Below are 10035 nucleotides of genomic sequence, written 5' to 3'. Positions count from 1 at the left end.
GGCCATATTTCCCGGCCCCTTCCCGGGCCTAGCTTACCCCATTTTGCGGATGGGAAGTCTGGCTCACAGCAAGGCGGCCCCTCGGAGAACGCTGTGCCCGCAGTGCCTATCGGTTCCCGTTTGAGGCTCCGCGCCCCGCGCGCGCTCCCTGGCGGAACCTTTCAGCGACGCGCTCCCGTTGCCAGCCCGGCGCGCCTCACGCAGACGCGCCCGTTCTTGGGGCTACTTCCGGCGGCCCCGCCCCGCCCCGCCCCCGGGCGTCTCCATTTTGGTCTCAGGTGTAGATCCTCCCAGAACCAGCCCAAGAAAAGAGCCGAGTTATAGCTACCACGGCCGCCGAGTCAGCTCACTGCACCACCCCTGCCCCCTTCTTTCCTCCAGACGCCGAAGTCGCGGACGATCATGGCGGGCCTGGAGGTGCTGTACGAAACGGCTGCGCCGGTCATCACCTGCAAGCAGGACGCGCTCATCTGCTTCTTGCATTGGGAAGTGGTGACACACGGCTACTACGGCGTGGGTGTCGGTGACCAGGTACGCCACGGTGCCGGCCAGGGTGGAGGAGGGAACCGTCTTCTGCCCAAACTCAGAGGACCGGAGGCCTGGTCCAGAGCGCTCGATTTCTCCGCCTAACCCAGTGCGGGGCCCGGGGCTCACGACAACGTTGATAAAACCTGCGGGTCGGAGGTGTTCCACTGCCTCATCCCAGCCCAGAGTCCCTCACAGCACAACTGGTACAACGTGGTTTGTAAACCAAGGGCAGAAACTCGCTTCAATACAGCCTCGCAACCTCTCAGGCCAGGACTGTGTGTACCAGGCGTTCCATAGAATGGAAAATAATCAAGATAGGGGTTTAGCTCCTTAGAGCACTCCTAACTCACCTGATCCCCTCTGAACAACTTACCACCGAGCCTCGGGGTGAGGAGACTGACTCAGTGCCGCCCTCATACCACACTGGTATGAGGCTCCAGCAAACATCTGGATCCAAGCACAGGAGTGAGTTTTGACCTACTCAACCCCAGGGCAGGGCCCCTTAGTATGGGCCCAGAGCGCTCACACACCCTTCACCCTTTACTGAAGGGCCCAGCGTAATCCACTTGCTACTGCCATCCGCAACTCTAGCTCTGGGAAACAGGCACCCCCAGGGTCGTACACACATACACCCTGGGTGTGAGGGTCATATAAGATTTTTCTCCCCATAGCTGTCACCACAGGGCCAGCCCCTCCTGCACTCGTATCCCCAGGCTCTACCTCTTACATCTAGGGACACTGTTGTCCCCACAGAGTTCCAGGGCTGCTGGGCCCAACCAACTCACTAATTCTTTGCTCTAGCATTCTTCTATCCTTCCTGTCTCTTCCCTGTGACCCTTATCCCCCACATCCACATCATCCTAGACATCTGCTTCCTGGGAGACCAGGGCCTGCCTCCATGCACGCCCCTTACTGTCACTATCCTCTCAGTCTCAGAACCAAAACCCGCCATGGGAAACAGACATCCCCACCTATTGCACCTTGTAATGAGATTTTACCATTCCTCGCCTTTTTCACTGCTTCAGTTCTCTCTTCATTTTTTTTGCTTCTCAAATAGACAAGAGTCTGAATTCTCCTCTCCTGACATAGCTTAAGGGACCTCTCTTCAAACTTGCTTCATACATTCTGAACACTCAGACAGGTATCCCCCTTTCCCCCATCCCTCACTGCTGTCCCTATTCCTCTCTGTCTCTTAGAACTAAAGACCAAGACCACAATACCCCTCTCACACTTTACCCCCTTCAGCAAGAATCGGAGCATAAGAACTGCCAGGAGTTTCTGGCTCTTTTTTTCCCCAGACCTCAAGTATCTCACTGGGACCCCAGGTACACACTCAGGATCCCCATTCCCACCTCCACACTCACATACTTCATCTCTCAAATGGGCTCTAAGGCTGGAGATGAGGATGGAAAAGAACAGCCAGCCTTTCTCACACACACACACACACACACACACACACACACACACCTGGAAGCAGGAACCATTTCATCTTCCCAAATGCATTTGTCCTTGGCCTTTCTCTGTGCTTCTCTTCATTCCACATACTTTACCTTTCAGCATTTCAGACCTTGGCACCAGGTAGAGACAGCAGCCCCTCTTTCAATGCATAGTTCCCCTAACAGAAATCTTGTCTCCCCACTTGCCTCACCCTGCTTTTTAATCTTTAGCAGCTCTTCACTTGCCCCAGTCATTTTATTTCAATTTTTTCTATATTCTTCGAATAAGCTTGTAAACCAAGGGCAGAAACAGCCAGGATGGTGCAGGGAACAGCCAGGCTGAGAAGAGGAGTAAGATTTGATTTTGACCTGAGAGCTCCTCCATTGGCCCTTAGCTCCCCCTGCCCTTTGCTCTGCCCTTCAGATGGAACAGCTCTGCTCTGCACTCTCGCCCCTCTCGTGTACCTCACGCCCCTTACATACGCCTAGCTAGCTACTTCTACTCTGCAACACTGTCAGAACCCTGTCCACCTCTGCTTGGAAAGACAAGGAACTGGTTCTGCTTCTCAAAACAGGTTCCTTGTCTTTCCAAGCAGAGGTGGACAGGGTTCTGACAGTCTCAGAACTGGATTTGGTTCTGAGACTGCGAGGGTATGCCTGATGCCCTTCTCTTCTTGCCATTCCACAAATAAATGTCAATCACTGGGGCTCTGCTCCCGCCATTCTTACCCTCACTCATCCTGTCTGAGTCACTTTGACAGTTCAGGAACATCAGTTCACATAAGTCGCTACTTTCTTCTAGCTGGCTTGCCATACACTCAAGGCTTGCCGTATCCCCTTGCCATACACTCAAGGCGTCAACATTTTCAGATGAAATGTACAGGAAAAATACGATCTCATTTTAACACTGCTTTTTTAAAAAACAAAGGTCCTTGACCAATTCCCAAAGGTCCATCTAATTTTTCTCTGTTCATGGTGCTATTTGTTGAGCTTCTGCAGGCCGGAGAAAGATGCTGGCTTCAGACTTCTTTGGGGAGGCCCCGGAGCCTGGGGAATGGGGTTTTTGTAAGGCATTGCCACCTTTCCTCTATCTGTCCCAGCACTAAATGTTGCATACCCCCAAAGGAATGTGCGTTTGGATTGCAAACTAGAGTGTGGTATGTTTTTGCTTCTCTCTGCCTTTTCTCCTTGATTGCCATCGGGGCTCAGGTTGCACTTGTCCTCCTGTCACTTCTGCTGAGTCTACTTTTATTCAGAGTGGAAGCTAGAGAGGCATCTTTTCTGGTAGTTTATTTAAAAGGAAGTTTAATTTTTCACCCGGGGCCAGCCAACTCAGCTGCCTCAATTGTGTTTTCCAAGCTCAGAGGATATTTGTGTTGCCTCTCCAGCCAACTCCTGTTCCCACCCTTCTGTGGGTGATAAGAGGGAAAGGAAGGTCCCAAGAATGTATACTTAACGATACAAGTTGACAGTTAAATGCAAAGCTAGATTGCCTACTTTCTCTTAGGTTTTGCCTCCTCCGTTACAGGGGAATTGTGTACATAAAACTTCATTAGAAGAGCAGTGCAGCCACTGACTTCAACAAAAATCCAATATTTGAATTTGGATTTCTTGAAGTTAGCACCACTCCTCCTAAGAGCTTTACAGCTTTACAGGTGATTTAGGTGGCAAGGGAATAGGTAAGGGATAACTTAGGTGGTTATCAACATTAAGTTAGAGAATTTTGTTTTCTGTTGTGGGAAATCTAAGGATTGTTATGAAAGAAAGCAAATGCCCAAAATGATCTGTTTAAATTTCTCTGGGTGTGTTTTATCTGAGAGGCATTGGGGCAAACTCATGGCCATTAAAGAATGTTTCCAGTGCCAGGATTTTCCCTAAGAAGACAATTCTCGCAGGGCCAGTCTTGTGGACCTGGCTGGGAAAAGTCTTCTCTAGCCATAGCCTAGGCGACCAGGAGCTCTGAATTCTAGGCACAGCCCTGCATCTGACTTGCTGAGACTTTGGGCAACTCTCAGCCCCTTTCAGGCCTTAGACTTTTCTTTTCTTTTTTTTTGAGATGGAGTCTCACTGTCACTCAGGCTAGAGTACAGTGGTGAGATCTTGGCTCACTGCAACCTCCACCTCCTGGGTTTGAGCAATTCTCCTGCCTCAGCCTCCCCAGTAGCTGGGATTACAGGTGCCCGCCACCACGCCCAGCTAATTTCTTTTGTATTTTTAGTAGAGACAGGGTTTTACCGTGTTGGCCAGGTTGGTCTTGAACTTCTGATCTCAAGTGATCTGCCTGCCTCAGCCTCCCAAAGAACTGGGATTACAGGCGTGAGCCACCATGCTCGGCCTCAGGCCTTCAATTTTCCATCAGAGGAAGTTAAACCATGTGACTGTGTACTTAGGCTGCTTTCCAGCTGTGGCTTTCTGGGACTCTTGATATTTGATGTCAGGGTTCACAGGGCAGTTGCATGCCATGTTTGGCCTGATATCACCAGGCTCTGTCCTATGTTTACTGGGGAACATCAGTTCCACTGCAGTTAGAGACATCAGCCTCACTTCACTTCAGGGACTCTCTGTTACTCTGAAAGCCAAAGGTGATGGGGTGGTGGTGAGCAGACCAAATTGTTTATATTCCAAGAGAGAACTCTCGTGGATTGAATACTGTACATGGAGGATAATATAAATTTAAAGGCCTTTGACAGAGCAAAGATGAGGCTGTCATCAAATTCCTGTCTTCCAAAGTAAACAAATCCACAGCACTAAACACTAAACATTCTCAGAAAATTTACCCAGTTTGGGGTGAGGGGATAGTTTCTCTTTCTCAGAAGAATGGTTTGATTAGTTTCACTTTGGTTTTTCCTCACTTTCATTTCTGTGCTTCAGGCCTGTGAATTTCATTGTCATTCAGCCAGGTTTTAAACCATGTCAGTTGTGACATCCCGAATTTTATTTGGGATCTCTTTCTGCTAAGGATTTCTGAGCATCAGAGGTGACCAAAGAGGAGAGGCCAGCAGTTCTCAATATTGTGGTCTCCCCTTGTCCTGGGTATGTGAAGTTTTGCTTTGCTAGACCTTTGTCTTTTCCGTTTTCTTCATCTCTGGTCCCACTCCCTCCTGCTGTATTCTCACAACTACAGATATTCCCAGTCCACCTGCCCCATGGTGAGCAATACAAATATACATCCATAAACAAAGATTATAGCATTTTTCTTGTGCTTTTTAAATTTTTTACATAAATGGTACAGGAGTATAAACCTCATTTTGGGGGAACTTTTCTTATTCCACTGTAAGCACATTTTGCATTTTATCTCCACTTTGACTACCCTAGGCAAGACTGTAATGAAGATCCTTTGTTACGTACCCTGTGCACAGGGTTTCTTCCGGGAGCAAGGATTTTGGATCATAGGATATTGGCTCACCTAATTGCACTAAAAGCTTCCAGATTGCTCCCCAAAGGGAATGCACAAGTTTAAATGCCCACCAGCAGGGACTGGAGGTTCCCGTTCTCCCCACACCTACACAGACATCTGGCAAAAAATAGAAAACTGGGTAATAACAGTCGGAATTGTATAACTTAGTATCTCATTATTTCAGTTCTGCTCCTCTGATTGCTAGTAAAATTGAATAACTCTTTAGACACTGTTAGCTGCTGTTTTTCTTGTTCACATCTTTTGCCACTTTTTGGAGTTCCAATTGTTATTGTTCATTTTTCAGGCAATCTCTTTATGTGAAGGTTATTAATTTATTTTCTTTACAGCTATGGCAAATATCTCTTCCTAGCCTATGGCTGCCTGTTAACTTCATAGTGTCTGTGGAACAGAAGCTTTAAATTATGAACAATCTCAAAGGCAGCATTTTTTTTCTTTTATGTATCTTGTTTAAGAAATCTTCCCCACCTAGAAATCACTATATTATTTTTCCTGTAGAAATAATTTGAGAACTATTTCTCAAACTTTAGTGTGAAAGGAAAGTCTTAGGATTTTTAAAAAGCAAAGAAGGGAAAACATCACAACTCACAATAAAAGATGCATTTCACACCCACAGGCTGACAAGCATGAAAATGGCAAGCATTTTACCCCCACTAGGTTGGCAAGCAACAATAGCAATGTTGCCAACTACACGGAGCAACAGGAGCTCATACATTGTTAGTGGGAGTATAAATTAGTAACTCTTTAGAAAACAATTCGACTTTATCTTATAAATTGAAAGCTTTTTCTCCATGCATACTCTATAGAAATCGGCTGCTGGGCTTAAGTGATCCTCCAAATCGCCTGCTGGGCTCAAGTGATCTCCCACCTGAGCCTCCCAAATACTTGGATCTACAGGCGTGTGCCACCATGCCCAGACAGGTTTTTATTTTTTGTATAGATGAGGTCTTGCTGTGTTGCCTGGGCTCAAAATGTGTACCAGATGTGTACAAGAATGTTCATAGCAGCATTGTTTATAATAGCAAAACAAATAAACTGGAAATACTCCAAATCACCATCAACAAGTAAATGTATAAATTGCAGCATAGTCATACAGAATGCTGTGTAGCGGTGAATGTGAATCAGCTGTAGTTAAATGCATTGACATGGATAAATTTCCAAAAACAATACTGAATAAAAAATGCAAATGACAGAAGTGATGCTATTTATTTAAAATTCAAAAACATTTGAAATAATATATTTTTATCGTTGCATGTATAGTAATACAACTCTAAGGAAAAGAAAGTTTTTAAGAGTGGCGGTTACCCTTGAAGGGGAAGGAGGGAGATTTATTGGAGTATACTACCCAAGGCTTTAGCAGTATTGCTGATGTTCTATTTCTTAAGCTGGTTGTAGTGACATTTTATAATTATTTGTTATCTTGTACATGTACTATATTTTGTGTGTTATGAAATTATTTATAATTTTTGTGCATGACTGCAGTCAGTTGGGGTGTATTAGGATCTGTGTTTTTAGGCAACACTTTTGGTGATCCTATAGCAGTTAGCCTAAGGTCCAAACTTTGAAAAGCACTACTTAGAACTTCACAGTGTTCCTTGAGATGACTGGTTTTATTCTTAGCAGAGAGATGGGGAAGAGATCATTATTAAACCAATGCTGCAGATTCTTGACAGGTTTCAGTGCTATGTCAGAAAGGTAGCTCAATGTGAGGGACAGAATAGTAGAACAGGAACCAAGAGACCTAGACCCTAGGCCTGTCACTTGCTGTAGGATCTTGGGCAAGTCATTTCTCTTGACCTCCACATTTGCTTCTGTGAAGCAAGAAGGTAAAATTAGCTTATCTTATGAGGTTCTTTATAGCTCTGTGTTTTGAGGTCTTGATCTTTCTCCTCCCAACAACTGTGGTGTCTTCTCAGCCGGGTCCCAATGATAAGAAGTCAGAACTGCTGCCAGCTGGGTGGAACAACAATAAGGACCTGTATGTTCTCCGGTATGAGTCTAAGGATGGGTCCAGGAAGCTCCTTGTGAAAGCTGTCACCGTGGAGAGCAGCATGATCCTCAATGTGCTGGTGAGTCTCTGCGACATGTGAGTGCTGATGAGATGGGAATAGGAATGGCTCTTTTGATACCCATTTAACAGTAGAGATCCAGAGCTTCAATGTTCGTGTAGCCTTTACCCGGTGATCCCACTTCTGGAACTTTATCTGAAGGTGAGAACCCTAAGTATAGAAAACCTTTGTGCACAAAGGTGTTTGCCACCTGGTATTAAGAAGGAGGGGCTTTCTGTCAACAGGGGAGTGGTTAAATAAGGTAAATCTATTCAGTGACAAGGTGGAAAGAAAAAACTTAGGCAACCCTATTGGGCTACTTCAGTTCCTTAAATAAGTTGAGTTTTTGCTGCCTTGGAGCCCTTGCACTTCACATTTCCTGTGCTGGAAGGCTCTTCCCCTCCACCACCTGCTCCCTCACACAGCCCTCCACCATTCCTTCAACCTGGACAATTCTCTTTCATTTTTCACTTCCTCAAGAAGTTCAGTCCTGACTGCCCACTCCTACTGCAAAAAATAGATAAATTATGCCTCTTTACTCCATCAGTTTATTTTCCCGCCTGAAACTCACTGCAGTTTGTGATTGTGTACTTATTTGTGCTTTGCTTTTATTCTGCATGAGACTGTAAGTATCACAAGGGTAGTGACTTTCTTTTTGTTAACTTTTGTCTTAGTGGTTTGTGTGTGACCATGTAAAAGTATCTTGCTCTGTGTATTATGGTGCACTTTGCTTTTTTTAACTCGATGTTTTGGAGGTCTTGACATGGAACTACATGTAGATACACCTTATTTGTTTTAACTACTATGCAGTATCCCATAGCACCATAATTTCTTTATTCCTTTTCCTATTGATGAACATTTAGATCTTGTGTCAGATAGGGTTGTTGGTTTCAAACAACAGAAACCTCTTGGGTTAGTTTAAGCAAAAAGGGTTTATTACAAGAACCAGGATCACCCAGGTGCAGTGGCTCATACCTGTAATCCCAACACTTTGGGAGGCCAAGGCAGGTGGATCACTAGAGACCAGCCTGGCCAACATGGTGAAACCCCACCTCTACTAAAAATACCAAAAAAAATTAGTCAGGTATGGTGGTGGGTGCCTGTAATCCCAGCTACTTGGGAGGCTGAGGTAGGAGAATCTCTTGAATCCAGGAGACAGAGGTTGCTGTGAGCTGAGATTGCACCACTGAACTCCATCCTGGGTGATAGAGCAAGCCTCTGTGTCAAAACAAAACAAAACAAAAAGAACCAGTGTAGCTCATTAAAATGGGTTTAAGGCTGGATTTCCAGAAGCAGTGTTCCAAATCATGCCACATAAACCACTGCTGCCACCACCACTGTCAAGTATTAGGTACTGGCTGATTCTGTCTGCCCTGGTGCACCCTTCTCTTAAGCTGCTGATGTGACCCCCTGGACTCTGCTGCAAGATACCTGCCCCTTGCTGGGTCTGCTTCTCCATGTTGCTCACCTGCAACTCAAAGTTGATGCATCAGTTCGACATCTCGATTGCCATGCCTTAGCCCTTTTGCAAAACAGCCTGAGAAGTAGCCTCTGCCTTGGAAAGGCAATATTCCTAAATCAGAGATGTCTCCAAGCCTTAGGAAGGTATTTCATATAAACAGTCCTTATATATGTCTCTGTGGACATATGTGAATATTTCTTTAGGTTGAAGATTTTGTTACTTTCCCTCCACCGCACCCCCCCCCACTCTTAGCCTAGAAATATTCCAGTCTCTCATTTTCTATTTTCACTCATCTAGGAATATGGCTCACAGCAAGTGGCAGACTTGACCCTGAAGTTGGATGATTATATCGATGCAGAGCACCTAGGTGACTTCCACAGGTACTTACTTCTGAATGATGTCTCTTCCCTGGGAAAAAGAAGAAAGAACCAATGGCAGGATATAATGAATAGGGTGGATGTGCCCAGAAAATTAAGGAAGGTGAATGGAAGAACCTTTTACTTCTAGGCACAACTTCTTAATTTTCTTTTCTGTTTTTAATGTATTTGAAGAGGAGACTCACATAGGAAATGCCACACGAAATAAAATGATGGAATCAAGAGTCTACAAGTGCTGTAGTAACTGCAGAGTAGAGATGGACCCAGGCCAACTAGTTCAGTCAGAGCAGCTCCTGGGAGGAAGTGTGCCTCATCAGGTCCCCCACCCCAATCTCCAACTTTTTTTAAAAAAAAAATGAACATGGGGAGGCCGAAGCAGGCAGCTCATGAGGTCAGATCAAGACCATCCTGGCCAACATAGTGAAACCCTTTCTCTACTAAAATACAGAAAATTAGCCAGGTATGGTGGCTTCCACCTGTAGTCCTAACTACTCAGGAGGCTGAGGCAGGGGAATCACTTGAACCCGGGAGGCAGAGGTTGCAGTGAGCTGAGATCATGCCACTGCACTCCGGCCTGGTGACAGAGCAAGATTCCATCTCAAAACTAAAAAATAATAATAAAAAAAAAACCATTATTTTCTTTAGGTCCATTTTAGGTACGAGCAAAATTAAGCAGAAAGTGCAGAGCATTCCCATATTACCTCCTGCTCCCATATACTCACAGCTTCCCTGTGTCAATATCCCATACTGTAATGACACATTTATTACA

General features: G+C 45.4%; 1 protein-coding gene across 2 annotated transcripts in view; it reads left to right on the top strand.

The window, feature by feature from the left end:
• Positions 1-238: 238 nt before the first annotated feature.
• Positions 239-10035, top strand: part of PSMF1 (proteasome inhibitor subunit 1) — a 46151-nt gene continuing 36354 nt past the window's right edge. For both annotated transcript variants that reach the window (XM_074406353.1, XM_010351756.3), the window contains exons 1-3: positions 239-531; positions 7296-7448; positions 9187-9269. In XM_074406353.1, coding sequence (XP_074262454.1) covers positions 403-531; positions 7296-7448; positions 9187-9269 — 365 coding nt within the window. In that variant the 5' untranslated portion in view covers positions 239-402. The remainder of the gene's footprint in view (positions 532-7295; positions 7449-9186; positions 9270-10035) is intronic.

Source organism: Saimiri boliviensis, chromosome 9 (assembly GCF_048565385.1).
Source record: "Saimiri boliviensis isolate mSaiBol1 chromosome 9, mSaiBol1.pri, whole genome shotgun sequence".
In the NCBI taxonomy this organism is placed as follows: Eukaryota; Metazoa; Chordata; class Mammalia; order Primates; family Cebidae; genus Saimiri; species Saimiri boliviensis.
Note: the sequence above shows the minus strand (reverse complement) of the source record. Positions and strands in the feature narration are given on the sequence as shown.